The 20,394-nt window shown below is 54.7% G+C and overlaps 1 protein-coding gene across 2 annotated transcripts in view; it reads right to left on the bottom strand.

Moving 5' to 3' along the window:
* Positions 1-20,394, bottom strand: part of TRAPPC9 (trafficking protein particle complex subunit 9) — a 292,390-nt gene that overhangs the window by 97,871 nt on the left and 174,125 nt on the right. For both annotated transcript variants that reach the window (XM_075549225.1, XM_075549226.1), the window contains one exon: positions 15,220-15,362. In XM_075549225.1, the coding sequence (XP_075405340.1) occupies positions 15,220-15,362 (143 nt within the window). The remainder of the gene's footprint in view (positions 1-15,219; positions 15,363-20,394) is intronic.

Genomic DNA, 20,394 nt, shown 5'->3' with positions numbered 1-20,394 from the left:
AACACAGCGCAGGCTGCCAGGGGCTGGGGGCGGGGAGGGGTGGGGTGGGCAACTAAGGGGTAGCACAATGGAAGAACAGCTTTGCCACCTGGCTGTGGGCAAGGGTGCAGAACGCTACATGTGTGACACAACCACTCCGGACTACCTATCGGCCTACTCAAGGATCCCTGGTGGCACAGCGGTTAAAGCACTCGGCCAGTGTGCAGGACCAAGACCTAGCCGTCTGCTTTCAGAAAGATGACAGCTCTGGAAACGTGTGGGCGCAGCTCTGCTCTGTCCTGCAGGGCTGCTGTGAGTCAGAATCCACTCAACACACACACTCACACACACAGACACACTCATGCACTCAAATGCGTGCAGCTACGCCAGGTGGACCCTGACGGTGCGCGTTGGGGGGGACAATGTGAGTGTCCAGGAGCTGCTGTCCTGCCATCACAGTTAAGCTTGACGTCCCTCTGGGGGCGGGGGCGAGGTGGGGAAGCCTGACTACAGTGGCAGGGTCTCCCTGGACATTTTGAAGCAACTTCCTGTGAATCTGTCATCATTTCCAGACCAAAAGATAAACAACAGAGGTACGCTCTGAAGGCGACCTTCAGAATAGAGGAGCCATTTCTATTCTCGGCCATCTCAGCAGGGTGAAGGCTGGGGATGGGGGGGCGGGGAGCAGAGGTCTGGACTGGGGTCTGCAGCACCTCCCAGGGAGCAGCTGGTGGATCCCAATGCTTGGCCTCTCAGCTACAGCCAATGTATAACCCACCGTGCACCTGAGGCTCCTTCCTCCTCAGCACAAAGACCTTCCATTGCCCCATCTCTTGGGGCAAAATCCTCAGCATGAGCCCAAACCAACCAGCACAGTGCCCCACTGCAGTGGGGTTGACCCTACACACGATGGCCCAGCTCTCCAAATCATTGCAGGCTCAGACCGCCTCATCTTTCTCCTGGGGAGCAACTGGTGGGCCTGGAACACCGACCTCTTTGTTAGCAGCCCCTGTGCCCCCCTGTTGCCACGCCAGGCCAGCTGATGGGCCTGCTCCCATCCCCGCCCAGCAGGTTGACGTTCAACCTGGCACTGAGCCCTGGTGTGATTGTGCTCCTTGTCTGCAGAGCCACTGTCCATGGGGCTGTGCTCCCGGGGGTGGGGGGGGGGGGTCTGTGGCTGGACTTTCAGAAGCAGGCGGCCACACTGCTCTGCTGAGGCACCTCTGGGTGGGCTGGCGCCCCCACCTTTCATAGGCTGCACCGCCAGGTGGGGGTGGGGGGTCCTTGTTGTCAAGACCCTCGGTTATACCCATCTTTCTTTACTCTCCCCCCTCTGTGGAGCAGAGCAGCTGTTTCAGGGTGCTAGTTTGAGGACTAAGGGGTGCCGGACTAACCCAAGCCATAGTGTTCTCAGTGGCCTCAAACGCAGGTGACAGTCGGACACTGAATAAGGAAGACGGGAGAAAAGTCGATGCGTGTGAATTGTGGTGCTGGGGAAGACTCTCCATAGGATGGTGGAGCGCCAAAGCAACGTCAGATCTGTCTTGCGAGACTACAACCAGAACTGCCCTTAGAAGCCATGAGGGCTGGCGAGGCTTCATCGCGCGTCCTACGGCCGCACTGTCAGGAGTCCACTTTGATCATGTCCATAAAGTAGAGGTGCTCGAAGAGATGGACTGACACCATGGCTGCATCGATGGGCTCCGTCGTGAGGCTAGCGCAGGACCAGTGGCGCTTTGTCCTGTGGCACATGGGATTGCGGTGAGTCGGAATCGAGCCCCGGCTTTGGGGACTTCAGCACCTAGGGCAGCGCCTGGCTCCCTGTTCCCAGGGTCCAGAAGCTGGTTCCTGCTGGTCCTGGAAGAAGGGAGGGTATGCAGGAGGACGCAGAGGCTGTGAGCACGAAGGCCATTGTGACATGCACTGCTGGTTTCCGGAAGGTCTACCATTAACAGTGTCAGGAGTCCGGGTGGTCCTGTGGGTTGGGTGCTGCCCTGATAACTGCAAGGTCAGCAGGTTCGAGCCCAGTGGCCTCCGGAAAGCATCATGCTTTCTGAAATCCTTGGTGGGTCCTAGTAACTGAAATGGACTTGGATGCAGTGGGGTGTTATTAAGCTGAAGCATCACGATCTGAAAGCCACTCATAACTTCTCCCTCCCTTCGCTTGTGATTTATTTATCTCATATATAGTTCATTAACATTTCACTTCTAAATGTTAATTAATCTTGAATAATTAATTAACATTTACTTTTAATTAAAGTAACGACGTAGGCGCGCTGCTTTGCGCTTTATGACACATTTTAGTAACATTGTCTCGGAGATGTCTGTGCTGGAAAAAGAAGATTTGGCTCTTCCCTTGGACAAAGGCAAATGGATGAAAGACAGGCCCCCACCCCCACCCCCAGGATGTGGCCCTCCAACACCCTTCACACTGGTGTGAGTGGAGGGGTGATGGGGGTGCATCTGACCCACATCAGAGCGCTGAGGCAAGCAGGAGCAGGGCAGGTGAGGACGCAGCAGGGAGGAAGGGGGAGGCCATGTCAGAAAACATCGTGCACGGACTGCTGGGTGGAACACAAATTCGCTCTAGAAAGGTCATCGTCTCAGCAGATCTGGAAAGGTTCTCCTGTCTGCCATCATCCTGGAAACAGAGTCCCAGGCCTGGCTTCTGTGGGGCTCAAGGGCTTGTTTACCTGTGGGTCAGCAGCCCACCGAGCCAAACCCACTGCGGTGGCCTGGGTGCCGCCATAAGGTGGCCCGCCTGCTAGCAGCCCCTCCTCCTCCCGAGGGGCATTGGATGGACCGAGCCACCAACGTGTGGTTAGTGGCCCAAGTTACCCAGCAGGGCTCCAGGCACGAAGAGTCTGCACCTTTCACAGCAGCAAACCCGGGCTCACTGCCACAGGGCGGATGCCGGCCCACAGCCACCCTACAGGGCGGCGCAGAGCTGCCCCGGGGGTGCGGGGGGTGGTTTCTGAGAGGGTCAATCTGTCAGCATCACCGTTCTCCCTTGAGAGGCGGCTGAGTTCAAACTGCTGACCTTGCTTTTGGTAAGGAATCTAGTGCCCACCAGGGCCACTCCCCCACCCCCGGAGCCCCTTTGTGGACCCAGGATGAGTGTGTGTCTTTAGTTTGCAGAAGGCAGAGGAGGTGTTTCAGCTACAGTCACTGCTGCACACATGTTCCTGTGAGGGATGTGGCCCAACTGTTATGAAGGCCGCTCTTGGTGCTGCCGTGGGGACTACGGCAGGCTTCCTTACCTTGCACGCCTGGTGACACTAAGCCCTGCTTACGGTGGCAAGGAACCCCATGCACTGAGCCCTGCTACTCACCCACCCGTGCTCAGAGGGTCACCCCCACCCCCGGGGACAACAAGCTCTCCACTTGCCAAGATCAGAGCACCCGGTCTGTTCACGGGTCTTTCACAGAGACCTCGTCAGGAGCTCAGTGTGTCCCACAGTCAGCTGTGGGAGTCACCAGGACCCCAAACCCAGTCCCGTCACCTCCCGGCCCTGCTGTGCTCCTCCCACTGGTCAGCCCAGTGCACCCTGGCCACCTGGATCACACAGCCCACTGGACACCAGGGACTGGGCACGCCTGCCTGATGGTCGGCTCCCAGGAGGGGGCAGGTCGGTGCTGCTGTGAGATGTCCCAGGAGCCAGGTCCGCAGACTGTCACCAGCACAGCGGACAAGGGGTGGAACCAGAAAGTACTCCATAAGGGACACAGCCACAGAGAGAGGGAGACAGAGACAGAGAGGAGAGACGGAGACGGAGACGGAGAGACAGAGTGAGGCAGCAAGGCAGCCTCAGAGAGAGAAAGAGGCAACGAGTGGCTGATGGCAGTGAACTTTGCATGTCTGAGGACAAGGGCGGAAGGGCAGCATGGGACATGGGCATCCACAGAACAAAACCAGTCGGCATTGTCAGACCGGAGCCTAATTCCCTCTGTACACACACACCATAAACACAAGAGCATTCTGACTTTTAAGAAAAAGAAAACCTTGAAAAGCACACGAACACAGGTTCCCCATGCCTCATTAGAACCGACTCACACACACACATGCACACAAGGTCCCCATGCCTCATTAGAACCGACTCACACACACACATGCACACAGGTTCCCCATGCCTCATTAGAACCGACTCACACACACACATGCACACAGGTTCCCCATGCCTCATTAGAACCGACTCACACACACACACATGCACACAAGGTCCCCATGCCTCATTAGAACCCACTCACACACACACATGCACACAAGGTCCCCATGCCTCATTAGAACCCACTCACACACACACACATGCACACAAGGTCCCCATGCCTCATTAGAACCGACTCACACACACACACATGCACACTTATACACACACACATGCACACAAGGTCCCCATGCCTCATTAGAACCGACTCACACACACACACATGCACACAAGGTCCCCATGCCTCATTAGAACCCACTCACACACACACATGCACACAAGGTCCCCATGCCTCATTAGAACCCACTCACACACACACACATGCACACAAGGTCCCCATGCCTCATTAGAACCCACTCACACACACACATGCGCACTTATACACACACACATGCACACAAGGTCCCCATGCCTCATTAGAACCCACTCACACACACACACATGCACACAAGGTCCCCATGCCTCATTAGAACCCACTCACACACACACATGCGCACTTATACACACACACATGCACACAAGGTCCCCATGCCTCATTAGAACCCACTCACACACACACACATGCACACAAGGTCCCCATGCCTCATTAGAACCCACTCACACACACACATGCGCACTTATACACACACACATGCACACAAGGTCCCCATGCCTCATTAGAACCCACTCACACACACCCATGCGCACTTATACACACACACATGCACACAAGGTCCCCATGCCTCATTAGAACCGACTCACACACACACACATGCGCACTTATACACACACACATGCACACAAGGTCCCCATGCCTCATTAGAATCGACTCACACACACACATGCGCACTTATACACACACACATGCACACAAGGTCCCCATGCCTCATTAGAACCCACTCACACACACCCATGCGCACTTATACACACACACATGCACACAAGGTCCCCATGCCTCATTAGAACCGACTCACACACACCCATGCGCACTTATACACACACACATGCACACAAGGTCCCCATGCCTCATTAGAACCCACTCACACACACCCATGCGCACTTATACACACACACATGCACACAAGGTCCCCATGCCTCATTAGAACCGACTCACACACACCCATGCGCACTTATACACACACACATGCACACAAGGTCCCCATGCCTCATTAGAACCCACTCACACACACACACATGCGCACTTATACACACACACATGCACACAAGGTCCCCATGCCTCATTAGAACCGACTCACACACACACACATGCGCACTTATACACACACACATGCACACAAGGTCCCCATGCCTCATTAGAACCCACTCACACACACCCATGCGCACTTATACACACACACATGCACACAAGGTCCCCATGCCTCAGAACCGACTCACACACACATGCGCACTTATACACACACACATGCACACAAGGTCCCCATGCCTCATTAGAACCCACTCACACACACCCATGCGCACTTATACACACACACATGCACACAAGGTCCCCATGCCTCATTAGAACCAACTCACACACACATGCGCACTTATACACACACACATGCACACAAGGTCCCCATGCCTCAGAACCCACTCACACACACACACACACGAGCACTTGTACACACACACACAGACACAGGGTCTCTGAGTCAGAGCCCATGTACACACACACACACACACACACCACTCTCGCTGCAGTCCATCAGGTTTCCAGCAGCTGTGCTCTCCCTGGACAGCCTATTCCTCCCCCGTGGTCTGTTCTCAGTCTGGAAGCTCTGCTGAAACCTGCTCAGCTTGGGCGACACTGCTGTCATTTGAAATACAGGTGGCATAGCTGCCAGCGCCCCAGCAACACGCCGGCCACCACAGCACGACCCGGTGACAGAGGAGTGGTGGTCTTCCAGGAACCGCCATACATCACCAACACTACTGAGAGCCGCTGACACACCACCCATCCCCCCCAAACAACTAACTTAATAGGCACTTGGATTTGTGGTGCATGAGTCTGCCTACACCAGCAGTGAGGTTATCTCTTAGGCAATTTGGCTTCTATTCGCATTGAAATACACCTGCATCTTCACACTGACCCGGCTGGCACATACGGAGTCCTCTAACTGTCTACAACACAGTGGTCTTGAAGCCAGGGTATCCAGACACCAGACAGCTGTGTGACCCTGGGCCAACCTCACAGCCCCTCTGGGCCTGGTTTGCAGTTCAAGTGTGGGGGAATGGGCCACCCCTGCCTGCAACTCTAGCCACCGTGACACAGAGAGGAAGACCACCTGTGAGCAAGATGAAGAGCAATAAACATTTGACAAGGCTCTGCGTCACACGGCATCAGTGGATGGCCAGACATCCCCGCCCTAGATGCAAGCTGAATCCTGGGCGCACGCAGTTTCTAGCGCTGTCGCGGAGGGTACGGCAGGTGTCTGTGGGAGTCTAAATAAAGCAAAGCCGTCCCTCTCTAGACAGACACCTGGATAAGAGGGCCCTGGCAGTCGCCAGCATGCACTCGCTCCACCAGGCAGGGTGTCTTCAGCGGCTGCCTCCAATCCCAAGGAGCTCGCTCTAGTGGAGGAAGAGACACAGGCGGCTATGGCAGGCCACCTCCCCCACCTCCCCTGTGAGAGCAGGTGCCCCTTCCAAGGCCATCGTCTTGCTAAGCACAGGCTTGGAAATGGGGGAGCAATTTGTAGGCAGGGCAGTGCAGTGGTCTTCAGTCACAGGCTGAGATGGGGTGGGGGGGTGGGGGGGTGGGGGGGGAAGGCGGGGCTCTCGAAGCTGTCTGCCTGCCCATACCCCATGACCTCAGACAACGATGGGGGGGGGGGGGGCGGGGAGGGGAGCGGGGGTGCCCTCCATGGGGTCTCCAGGTTGACGGCTGTGGGTGGTGTGCACAGTGTCCTTGCTCCTGGGCTGGTAAGCTGCCGCTCCCGACGCCCTGGCTTGCCGGCCGGTTCGGCGGTGTGTTCTCTCAGCGCTCCGCTGAGGACGTTTCTTCACAGGGCGGACCTGCATGTGTTTCCCCTCTGCTCACCGCAGCCCCGGGGGCTCCTGCGGCAGCCGAGTGCACTTGTCACCCAGCCACAAACTGTCCCACCACTGCTTGCCTCCAGAGAGCACTCCTCCCGCCGGCGGGCTGAGTCTCAGAGCGCACCTCGGAGCCGCAGCCCACGGTGCGCTCCAGCCTCAGCCACAGGGCCTTTCTTCAGTGAGCTCCACTAAACCCTAAGCCCGGGAGTCGCCCCCTCGCTCCCCCTCTTTCAGAGAATGTATTTGTTTAGTGCCAAAACTTCTGCTGTTGTTTTTCTGATAGTTTCACATTTTCTATTAATGTGGCTTATATGCATGAATAGCCCGTATCTAAATATTTCATAGAAGAACGGCGTGGCTTTCTATTCCTGTGGGGAGGTACAGCCTCAGAAACCTGCAGGGGCAGTCTACCCTGTCCCGAAGAGCCGCCATGAGTTGGACAGGCTCTACATGACAGCAGTGAATGAGTGAGTGTGTGAGTGAGTGAGTGAGTGATTTGAATATATATCAAGAGCCTTTACCAAAGTATGAATTTGAGAACACTGGAATGGGTCGGAAATGAAATGGAACGCTTGATTGTCAATATCCTAGGCACTAGTGAGCTCCAATGGACGGGTACTAGCTGTTCAGAATCTGAAAACCAGATGGTTCACCATGACGGAAATAACACAGGCAAGGGGAGGGCGTGGCATTCCTTGTCAGAAAGGATCTTGCTAACCCATCTGGCAGTACAATGGTGTCTGTGGCCGGATTCTATCTATCCACCTTCACGGCACTCCAGTCAGTGCCCCTGCTATTCAGATGTATGCATTGACACACACACACACCCCTAAATGAGGAAGACATTGAGGAATCCTACCAGCAACTTCCGCTGGAAATGGAATCAAGATGCACTGCTGGTTACTGGCCAGTGGAATGCAAAAGCCGGCAACCAGAGGAGGAGCGGCCGCTGGGAATGAGGCCCTGGTGAGAGATCGCAGGACGGAATGCAAAACAAGGCTTCGGTCAGAGAAAGCACCTTTCTTTTTTTCAGCAACACAAAAGGCGACTATACACTTGGACTTCTCCAGATGGAACACAAAGAAATCAAACTGATGACATCTGTGGGACGAGACGATGAGGATGTTCAATACCAGCAGCTAAAACCAAACCCAGGGCCGACTGTGGAACAGACCACTGACTGCTCATAGGCAGGTTCAGGAGAAAGCTGAAGAAAACTAAAGCAGGTCAACAGGAGCCAAAATACAGCCTTGAGTCCCTGCCACTTGAACTTCAAGAACAGACTGACAAATTGAACACTAATGACGGAAGACCTGATGAGCTGTGGGAGGACATCAAGACCATCCTTCATGAAGAAAGCAAAGGTCATTTAAAGAAAAGATCAAAGTGAGTCTCAGAAGAGACTCTGGACTTGCTCTTCATCACAGAGTAGCTAGAGCAAATGGAAGACAGGATGAGGTCAAGGACTGAAGCTTTCAAAGGGCAGCTCGAGAAGACAAAGCCAAATACTGTACAAAATGTGCATGGACCTGAATTAGAAAACCAGACGGGAGAACATGCTCAGCACATCTGAAACGGAAAGCACGCAAGAAAACGTCCAGGCCTTGAGTTGCAGTTTTGAAAGATTCTATAAGGCAAAATTCTGAATGATGCAGGAAGCATCAAGGGAAGATGGAAAGACTACAAAGCCACTGTGCCAGAAAGAACTAGTCAGCAGACCACCATTTCAGGAGGTGACTTGTGAGCAATAGCCAATGGTGCTGAAGGAAGACGTTCAAGCTCGCTGGAGGCATGAGCCGAAAACAAGGCTCCAGGAAGTGACGGATCCCCGTGGGAATGTTTCAGAAGCTGAAGAAGCACTGGAAGCACTCGCTGCTCTAGGCCAGGAGATTGGAAGAGAGCTGCCTGGCCAACTGACTGGGAGAGATCCATATATGAGCCCATTCCAAAGAAAGGCGACCCAATAGAATGCTCAATCTACAGAACTCTGTGATCGATATCAGCTATAAGTAAAAGTTTGCTTAAGATCATCCAACAGCGGCTGCGGCAGTTCATTGACAGGGAGCTGTCACAAGTTCAGGAGAGATTCAGAAGGGCACTTGGAACAAGGGCTCTCAGATGGATGTTGGCTCAAAGCAGAGAACACTAGAGAGATGTTTCCTGTGTCCCATTGCAGGGGCATTCGACTGTGTGGGCCACAATACACTGCGGGCACCTTGAGAAGAATGGGAATTCCAGAACACTTCGTGGTGCTCATCTGGAACTGGTACAGGGACCAAGAGGCAGTTGAGTGAACAGAACAAGGGGATGCTGAATATGCTAGATACGATTGATGTATGGATTGTTATAAAAGCTGCAGGAGTCCCCAATTAAGAAAGAAAGAAAGATTATATGGGCAAAATAGTGAATGATGCAGTAATCAACAAAAGATGGAAAGCCTAGACAGTGTCACTACACCAAAAGGAACGAGTCAACATTCAACCATTTCAAAAGGCAGCATATGAACAAGAACCGATAGTACTGAAGAAAGAAGTTCAAGCTGCACTGAAAACATGTGCCAAAACAAGGGCCCAGAACTTTGAGAGCGCGTTGTATCCTCTCACCATACTTGTTCAACCCGTATGCTGAAGAAATCTTCAGAGACGCTGGATTTTATGAAGAAGAGTGCAGCATCAGGATTGGAGGAAAGTTAATTAAAAACCTGCGAGATGCAGATGGCACAACCTTGCTTGCTGAAAGTGAGGAGGACTTGAAACCCTTGCTGATGAAGATCCGGAATTACAGCCTTCAGTGTGGATTACAACTCCGTGTAAGGAAGATCACAACTGGACCAAGAGGGAACATGATGACAAATGGAGCCGAGGTTGAAGCTGTCGAGGCATTTGTCTTACTTGTGTCCACCACCAAGGCTCAGGGAGCAGCAGTCCAGAGATCAGAAGACCTGTTGCATTGGGTCAATCTGCTGCATCAGACCTTCTTAGAGTACTGAAGGGCAAGGGTGTTCCTTGCTTGCCCCAAGCCCTGGCGCGTTGACTGCCTCCTTTGCATGTGGAAGTTGGACACTGAGTAAGGGAGCCTGAAGGAGAATCGATGCACTTGAACTGTGATGCTGGAGAAGGCGACTGAAAGCACAGGACGGCTAAGAAGACAAACAGATCTGTCTGAGAAGAAGTAAGGCCAGAGCACCCCTGAGAGGCAAGGGTGGCAAGACTGTCAGGAGAGAGCAGTCCCTGGAGAAGGGCATCGTGTTCGGTAAAGTGCAAGGGAGGTGAAAGAGAGGAAGGCCTCAATGAGACGGACGGACACAGTGGCCGCACCCAGGGGCTCAGACACAGGGACCTGGTGAGGGCGACGCAGGGCGGGCACTGTTTCGTCCTATTGTGCACAGGGTCTCTGTGGGTCGGAGCTGACTCGATGGCACCTCACGACTCCAATGACAACAGCCCACAGGGGAGCCCTGGTGGCGTCCCGGTTGCCCATCGGGCTGCTAACTGCAAGGTCAGTAGTTCAAAAGAACAAGGTCAGCAGCTCTGAAGGAGAACGACAGGCCTTCTACTTCCATACGAGTGACGGCCCGGGCACAGCACATGGACAGTCCACCCAGGCCTCCGGGGTCACTAGCAGGAGGCATGGACCCGACGGCAGTGAGTCTGTTTGTCTGTTTTTCAATTGTTGCCAAGGAGCCCTGGGGAGGCAGTGGGGTAAGTGCTAGGCGGCTGACTACAAGATCAGCAGTTCAAACCCACCAGTTACTCTGAGGGGGAAAGATGAGACTCTCAGCTCCTGAAAACTCTTCCAACTCTGCAGGAGTTACAGAGTGAGAAACCCGGGTGGGCATATCCGCCTTCACCTAGAGGGTCATGAGGAGCCCGAACCAAACTGAGAGCAATTTCCCATCTTCCCTTTATAGCTGGGCTTAGCGAGCTGTGACCTGCAGGCCCAGCCTGGCCCATGGCCTCTGTGTGTGCAGCCTCTACACTGGGGCCGCATTGTCCTCTAGTTGATTCCAACCCACAGAGCAAAGCAGTCCCATGAGGTTCCCAAGACTGGAACGTTCTAGGAGCAGACTGCCTCATCCTTCTCCCAGAGTGCAGCTTATGGATTTGAACTGCCCACCGTTCAGGTAGCAGCTGAATGCTCTAACCCCTAACAGGGTTCCTTTCTCACAAGTGAAATGGCTGTTTTGACAGACAGACAGGAAAGGAAAGGGGAGAGGAGACCCAGCAGATCATTTCAGGGTAGTCAGGTGAGGTCCACAAAGCGCCCCCTCCTTCCATCTGACCTGTTCCTGCCAGCCCAGCACCCTGGGGGCAATGCCACCTCCACCTCTGGTGGGGAGACTGATTCCCCCTGTGGGGGGCCCGCCCCCCACCTGCTGGTGCCGCTCATTTCTGGCGGGAGCTAACAGGTGGAGTATCCGGATCACAATGTCCTTTGTTAAGAAGGTATTGATTTTTATTTATCTTTTATTAGACAATAGCTTTCCTTACAGATCAGTGGGATTCCCCAAGGCTGGTTTCCCAGCATTATCAGCACTAGGAAGGACACTCTCCCAGGGAGGATCCATGTCCGTGAGATGCCGGCACTCCTGGGTCTGCACGGAACATCCAGGGAGCTGACCAACACCTCTCCACTCAGAGTCCCCCCAGCTCTGTACAGACAGGCTCGTTCTGAGTCCTTTTGCTCGCGGCTCCCCAGCCTAGCTGTGTGAGAGCTATGCTTCCCACACATACAGCTTAGGACTCACCTACGGACTAGCTGAGTCCCCTCTGGGGGTGTCTAGCTTCTTCTCTGATCTCCCCCCCCCATTCCCCCGCCGGTCCGGCCTCCAGACCTCTGCTCAGACAACAACAGTGTCCTTGAGCTCCCCACAGTCTGGAAGGGGCCCCCATGCAGACAGTCAGGGGGTCACAGAGCTCCCCTCAGCTGTTGCCTCCTTCTTCCAGGGGTCACAGCCCTGTGTTTCCCTCCTGTCAACCTCTGGAGACGGTTCGGTCCCGTGCAGTGTTGGTTTCCTGGCTGTTTATGGCCAGAGGGCTGGTCTGGTGCTGTTTTCTCCAGCACATCTGGACGTGGCACTGAGTACCTAATGGATTCTCGTGGATTCATCCGGCCTTCTGCAGTGGGCTCTGGGCTCCCAGGACACCGGAACTGTGGGAGGCCCCTCTCTTGTCCTGGCGTGGGCTATCCGAGGTGTTTGAGGGTCTGCTTTGGAAGGTGCTCGCGGGACAGTCTGGTCAGGGCTGTATTAGAGGCATGACGAGTGTCCAGGAGACGCCCCCAAGGGAACACCCAAGACTGCCAGTCTGGCCGCGCTTAAGAAAGCTTACAAAGAAGGTAACAGAGATGGCCGAGGTCCAAGACATCGCTTCCAAGAGGCTAAGTGAAAGAAAAAGGATCTGTTTGTTTTAAGAATATTTAGAGAGAGCAGTGTGCAAAGACTCAACGAAGGGAAACACCTCGACATGGGCCAATAACAGAAGACGCAGCCAGATGAAGCCTGCAGTGTGGGGAATGGCCCGGGGCACAAAGGGAGCTGCGGAAGGATATCTAGGGGATGCCTCACGTAGGGACTGTGAGTTCTTCCAGAAAGTTCCGAGGGGCCCTTAAGCCAAGAGAGACTCGGGGATACGTGCATCTTAAGGCTCACGCCTGATGGTCAAAAGTGCAGAGACTGCAGAGCAACAAGAGTGGGAGGTCCCAGATGGAAGGATGGAGGGACAACAGGACATAATATCTGACTCATGGGAAGTGGACAGAAGAATATTTGAAGGATTTTGGGCAGGGGGGAGACCAGGGGCCAGGAGAGCATCTAGGTAGTGAAGGCCCCTAGGAGAGGTGGTAGAGATCGGTTCACGAGACACGGTGGAGGCTGAATCCACATGGTTCGGTGATCAGCACCCCCAAACAGGGAAATCGACAGGCCCTCTCAAAGAAGAGAGAGTGAGGCTCCAGGGCGGGGCACTCAGGAGCCAGGCAGCACTGAGCTCACCACCAACTCCCCAAGCGCCTGTTTGCAGCGTGCACTTGGCAGTGTTCTCCTCATCTTCAATCGTCATTTAGAGTTGGCACAACTTGGATGCTAGGAATCGATGGGGGCAAAAATTAGAAAGGGAGCCGAGGGACGGACGAGACGAAGAAGAACCGGGTGACAACCTGTGCACTTGCAGGGCCGATCATCCCGCACGGCAGGGGGCTTGGGGTGCAGCAGACTGAATGCTCAGGAAGGCCTTCTGGGCTCAAATGCCAGCTAGCAGCGGCCTTGGCCCTAACTTGGGGGGGGGGGGGGAGTTCGTGAATGCTTCACGCAGACTCAAAGCAGAGGCCAGCCTTGGCCAAAGGGAGCGCTGCTCTGCGGCTGGGGGAGGCGACAGACGGTGAAATGGGCTGTTGCTAAAAGCTCCAAGCAGAGCCATGAATTCCTGGCTGCAGCTGTCCGTCCTCCTCGGGAGCTGGGGCACAAGGGTGTCTTTCTCATAAATGGAAACCGCACCTGTTACTCGGCGCTCCAGCGCTCAGAAGGGGCGTGTACCTGGACATCAACCTGGGCGGCATGACACCTGTGTGCCTTGGTGGCAGAGGGGGCCAAGGGGACCAATGTGATGACCTTTCCCGGGCCTCGAGGCTGGATGCTGAAGAGTCTGTTGCCACGGTCACTATCTCGACGGCCTCCCTACTGGGAATGGAATAAATAAGGGAAAGGCCGCCCATCTTACCCAATAGGCAAGGCATCTAGCATGAGGGGGTTCAGCTGTGTGAGTGAAGCCTACCACCAACTTCTAGAGCAGGGCAGGAATGGGGGGTAGAGGGGGTCCTGTGGCTTGTGAGCGCACACACACACCCCACTCAGAGCTCCCTCCCTTCCCCATCACCATAGGGCAAAGGCCCCCCTGCAGCCTCAGAGAGAAAGATTTGATGAGACGTCCTTTGCCCTGGAGGAGGGAGGTGGGAGGAAATCCTGGCTGCAGGACGAGGGGACATCAAGACGCTGGACAGCCTGGCCCCCACAAACTTCCCACCACACTGGGGCAGCAGCCGAGAGAGACACAAATGGAGATGGTGGACTTTCCCAGGGGTCCCCCAGAGAGACCCTGTGGGTTGGTGCTGGACTCCCTGCTCACAGGAGATCCAGTCCCGGGCTCAGTCACAGGGCAAACGTGTCGTCCGAGAGGATGACCACAAAACAAGCAGGAGGCTGTGTGCACACGCTGGCTTGGTCACGGTGCACCCTGTGCGGCCTTGACGGAAAGCTGACACGGGAAGCTGGGTCCTCCGAGGAGGAGACTGAGACCGGGAGGCGCCAAGCAGCTTGGTCCACGGCACAAAAAAAACTGAGATGTGCATCCAAACGCAGCCCTCCGGGATTCTAGGACGAGGCTAGGGAACCCAGAGGCCCGACCACAATGTGCCCGGCTGCTAACTGAAAGGTCAGCAGTTCAGAGCCACTGTCTACTCGGTGGGAGGCGAGGCCTGGCCAGCTGCTCTGGTCAGGATTCCTTGTCGTTGATAAGTGCCGGCGAGCCTGTCCCCACTGCCAGCTGCCCGGAAGAAAGCACGAGCCCAGCCCTGAACCATCCGCACAATCATGACCACGTTTGAGCCCATTGTTGCAGCCACGCTGTCAGTCCGTCTCCTCGAGGGTCTTCCTCTTTCTCGAGAGGCCTCAACATTACCGAGCCTGATGTCCTTCTCCAGAGACCGGTGTCTCCTGATGACACATGCCCAAAGTACGGGAGACCACGCCTTGCCAGTCTTGCTTCCAGGGAGCCTTCTGGCAGGACTTCTGAGACAGACTGGCCTGGGCTCCTGACTGCCTGGGGTCTATGCACCACTCCTGGCCAACAAGATCGCCCAGGCATCAGTTCTTCATTGATGTTCCTGACTAGCATCAGCACAACAGCCCAGGAAACCCATATGGGGCAGCTCTGCCCGGCCACCCAGGGCCCCCATGGGTCCAGATCACCTCAGGGGCGCAGAGAACAAGGTGAAGGCTATTGGCAAGCAGAGGCCTCCCACGTACCTGGTTGCAGGGAGAGTGCTGACACGGGTGAGGAACACGGACGGCTCGACCTCCACGTGCAGGCCCAGAGAGAGGCTCCGGTAGTACCCCTCCACGTGGCCCAGGCCCCCCGAGTACTTGAAGTTCAGGATGGCTTCCAGCTTCTGCAGAGACAAAGCAGTGGCCAGTCAGTCCTCTACCCCGCCCTCGGGGGGTCAGCGCTGCCCCACTGGGGCAGGTTCCCCACTGGGGAAACATCTTAGCACCAGTAATGCCCAGCCCTCTCCAACCCCCACCCTGCCTCCCTTCGGGGGTCCCAATGTCTCAGCCTGAAAATGAAACGGGGATTCAAAATACCCACGGGCTCTGTGGTCAGGTGCGGCACTGTGGAAAGAAAGGTGTATTTCCATCAATGGTGTTTCTTTAAATTGGATAGGAGGGCCCCCCCCCAAGCTGACCCCCCACTGGCAGGGAGTAGAAGCCAAGGAGCTACGCCCCCGCCCCCTGCCACTCCCTGGAGGCCCTCAGAGAGATGGGTGCACAGCGGGAGTGGGAACCAGCGCTCCCAGGAGAGCGGAACCCTGCAAAGGTGGAAGGCTCCCGGCAGGGAGCCCAACGACAGGAGGAGCCACGGCGGCGGCGAGAGCACCACGCAAGCTCCAGCCCTGAGCAGACCAGCTCCACCATCCACCACAGGCCCGAAGACCAGTGTCAGCCAACGGCGGCCCAGGGACCAAATCCCAGCCACAGCCTGCCTATGCCTCTGTGGAGCCTGAGGGCCCAGAAGGGTTTGCAGTTTAGTTAGGAGCTTGTCAAACAGAGAAACAGAAAAGCAAAGAAGTCTGTGCCCCAGGACCCCGACTCCCTAAACACGTCCTAGACGGCCCTTTACATAAAAAGCCGGCCTGGGGTCTTAAAGGCTCGAAGGTAAGCAAGCACCATCTAGCTGAGAAGCAACAAAGCCCACATGGAAGAAGCACACCAGCCTGTGCGATCACGAGGTGCCAAAGGGATCAGGCATCAGGCATCAAAGAACAAAAAATCAAATCATTGTGAATGAGGGGGAGTGCAGATTGGGGACCCAAGACCCATCTGTAGGCAACTGGACACCCCCTTACAGAAGGGTCGCGGGGAGGAGATGAGCCAGTCAGGGTGCAGTGTAGCAACAATGAAACATACAACTTTCCTCTACTTCCTAAAGGCTCCCCCGCCCCCACTATCATGATCCCAATTCTACGTTACAAATCTGACTAGAACAGAGGTTGTACACTGGTACAAATAGGAAACGAAAACACAGGGAATCCAGGGTCGATGATCCCTTCAGGACCAGTGCTGAGAGTGGTGATACTGGAGGGTAAAGGGAGGGTGAGGTATAAAGGGGGACCGATAACAGAGATCTGCAATATAACCTCCTCCTTGGAGGAAGAACAACCAAAAAGTGGGTGAAGGGAGACATCCGACAGTGTAAGATATGACAAGATAATAATTTATAAATTATCAAGGGTTCATGGGAGGGGGAAGCAGGGAGAGAGCGGGGGAAATGAGGAGCTGATGCCAAGGGCTTAAATGGAGAGTAAATGTTTTGAGAATGATGAAGGCAATGAATGTACAAATGTGCTTTACACGATTGATGTATGTATAGATTGTGATAAGAGTTGTATGAGCCCCCAATAAAAAGATTCAAAAAAAAAAAAAAGGTTGTCACCCATTCAACCAAACGGGAGACAGGTCTAAAAAGTGAACAAAAGCACAAGGGACATAAAAACTCCTTAGAAGCCAGCACTCTAGGAGGTCAAAGGGCAGCATTTACCTAAGGTCAAAATTCAGCAGGCAGCACCCACACGAGGTCACAGGGCATTTGCCCAAGGTCCGAGTTCAGCAGGCAGGAAGGGACAGGAAGGAGGCGGCATGGACACAGGAAACAAGGAGAGTGAGTGGGGGCAGTGCAGTTACATGGGAGGACTATGATCTAGGGCGAAAACATCAAGGGCGGGGAGAAAACAAAAGTCAAAACATGGTGCTGGCACCATATGTACAGATGCACTTGATGCAACTGATGGCTGGGTTGTTACAAGAGCTGTAAGGGCCTCAAAAAAACGCTTACAAAATAAAAATGCAATAAATAAAATGGGTGTGACGTGCCAATCGGAACACTGAACTGTCACCTGATTGACGATAAAAATTTAAAAAGCAAAACTAAAACCCCCCGCTTGCCAGGCAAATCCTTGGAAGCAAACCGAGGACCAATCGCTCGCGACCTCAGATGAAGAAGCCCCGGCTTCGTGGCTGCGGCACCACACGCAGGAGGAGCCAACGCGCAGAGGCACCAGGATGCTGGGGGAAATGAAGACATTTTAAAAAGAACGCTGTGGAAACTCAAGGAGAGACGAGGTCCAGAAAGAAGGCACCGCCACTCACGCTGATACAATAAGCCCTGGAGAACGACGTGGCGGAGGGCGCGTCCACCACGCCGGACAGCCGGCAGGTTGCTAGGGGCTGCTCCCTTGAAAACTCGGGGGGCAGGACTCGGGGGGGGCTCCAGCACCACCTCTGTTGAGCAGGGCCCCCCCTCTCTGCATAGAGTTTAACCAGGGCCTTTCTTCCAGTCCAGCTTGCTCTGGGAGCCCCTCGGAAACCTGCTGGCCATCGCAGCCACGTGGACGGCTTCGGTGCAAGGGGGCCGGTGCCTATGCCTCAGGTGTCCCGGTCAGGTGTCCCCGGTGGAAGGCAAGAATTCTGCCAACCTCTGAGCCCCTAGACGCCCAACAAAGCATTGCCTCTGCATCTGTTCCGACTCACGGGACCCGGCAGCCACCGCCCAGGGCAGAGTGCAAGGGCCCTGGGAGATTCCGAGGCTTCACGTGGTCACTGGAGCAGAACTCCGCATCTTCCTCCCCTGGAGCAGCTGGTCGCTTTGAACCACCAGCCTTGTGGTCTGCGGTTCAGTGCGAAACCCAGTACGCCACCAAAGCTCCTTGTCACCAGGCTTCAGTAAGGATTAAGGGAGAAACGTGGCCGGGGAACCAGTAAGCACACTTTCTGCACGTACTTCTCTCCCTCTGCAACCTCACACCCTTCTGACACCCTGGGGCGATGTGGTTTAAAGGGGGAAGAAATGAGGCGAAGTCCCAATTTCCGAGACCACTGTTCCACCTTCCCCTGCAACCTCCCAACCCCCCCCTCCCCCACCACCACACGGCCTCCATTCTCCATGCTCACCAGCTCCCTTCAACGTCTCTACAGCCACCAATGCTAAGCCTTTCTGGAAAGACCTCTGAATCCAATTCTTGCAGATTTACCGCCCGGATTCGGGTTTCCTGCAACTGGCGTCTGCCCTCACTCTGCCTTTCCAACGCTCGCTGGGCAGCTTCTGGAGATGCGGGCTTGGGACAAGACAAAGCCGCAGTGGTCCCTGGTCTCAGAGCGCTTAGGACATGTTGGGTGAATGGATGTATGACCGAGTGAGCTAACCAATAAGCACACCAAGCCCACTCCCCACCCTGCACGTGGGCAACCGCATCCACTGCGAGCAGAACGGTCAAGGCCATGAACAGATCCTTCCACCGTGGCCTCAAAAAGCCCAAACCTATGAAGCGAATGATCAGCGTCACACTGCTCTGCTGTTTCTTCTTTTCTTTTCTCTAAGGCAAGATTTCACAGGCTCCTCCAGGGAGGGGCGTGAAGGAAATCACTCGGGAAACAAGCAAAAGGAGGAAAGGAAAACACAACCAGAGAGAGGTGGTTCTGGAGATCGGCACAGTGGCCAGGCAGCCGGACGGAGTCAGGCTTGGCTCTCTCTCCGCCGGCTGCTGCTTGGCTCCGTGGAGAACCAGGGACAGGCACAATGAAGGGGAAGCCTGGCTGCCTCGTTCGTGAAAATCACGCACAGGAACAGCTTGGTGGAGTTATGGGATCTTATTACCGCCGTTTCCGCCTTGATTAGAAAAAGGAAATAAAAAGCTTCCGCTCCCCAGTAAAATAAGAATATTTTAATAAAATCACAAAAGTGGGCGGGCACGGCAGAAACAAAACCCAAAGCACAAGGGTGTGCAAGCTCTTTTTCAACCAGTGTGTCACAGGGAGCAAAGCACCATCTTCCAAATCCTCCCAAAGTTTGTTTCTTCTGAAAGCATTTTCTAGCCCTTATTTTGAGAGAAGGTTCTGATCAAAACAAAAAACAATGGGGAAGTAGCCAGAGAAAAGTGTTGTTGTTTTTTTTTTTCATTTCCAGGCATATCTCTTATTATGAAAGCTAAAGTTAGCTTTCATCCAAGAAAAGAGCTGAGGGGATTGGACTACAGATGCAAAGGGCAGCAAAGAGTGAGACATGCTGGAGGGCAAAAAACCATGAGCCGCGCTTTCACCAGCGCGATACTAGACTATGGTTCATAAGGGAGGGGACCCCAGGGCCAGCTTGGCGGCCTTGTCTGGAGGAGGCAGACCAGCGCGCCAGAAGCCAAGGAGGCTGGACAACACAGGGCAGACCGGGAGCAAGTGCCGCAGCAATGAGCCTGCCTCCTCCCTGCCTCCGAGTGGCTTCTGACTCATGGCGCCCCTTCAGCACAGAGCAGAATACCCCCTGGTGTCCCCAAGGCCGTGCATCTTTACGAGAGTACAGAGCCTCATCTTTCTCCTGAGGAGCAGCTGGTGGTCTCAAACTGGCCGGGGGATCTGAAGCCAGACGATCCCCAGAGCTCGTCCCTGGCTAAGAACCACTCAGGTCTCCATCCCTGTGCCAAGCGGGAAGAATTCAACAGTGGAAAGGCTGCTCGAGGCTCCTCCTCAAACCTGTTTGGAACCCAGTCTGGTAAGAATCAAGGCGATGCCTACCAGACCCGTGTCAAACCTTTCGGGGACAAAACAGAATCCAGACTCTGAAAGATAACTTCTGCGCTGTCCGTCAGCAAACAAAAACTCGCCAGATGAGCAGACAGCTGGGAGAGCTGACCAATAAAAAGGTGGGAGAATACAGGGAGGAGACCAGTCGGTCAGGGTGCAGTGTAGCAATGATGAAAATACAGCTTTCCTCTAGTTCTTACATGCCCCCCCCCCAATCATGATCCCAATTCGACCTTACAAATCCAGCTACACCAGAGGATGTACATTGGTACGGATAGCAACTGGAAACACAGGGTATCCAGAACAGATGAACCCCTCAGGACTAGTGGTGTGAGTGGCGATACTGGGAGGGTAGAG

The sequence above is a fragment of the Tenrec ecaudatus genome, chromosome 5 (assembly GCF_050624435.1).
Source record: "Tenrec ecaudatus isolate mTenEca1 chromosome 5, mTenEca1.hap1, whole genome shotgun sequence".
In the NCBI taxonomy this organism is placed as follows: domain Eukaryota; kingdom Metazoa; phylum Chordata; class Mammalia; order Afrosoricida; family Tenrecidae; genus Tenrec; species Tenrec ecaudatus.
Note: the sequence above shows the minus strand (reverse complement) of the source record. Positions and strands in the feature narration are given on the sequence as shown.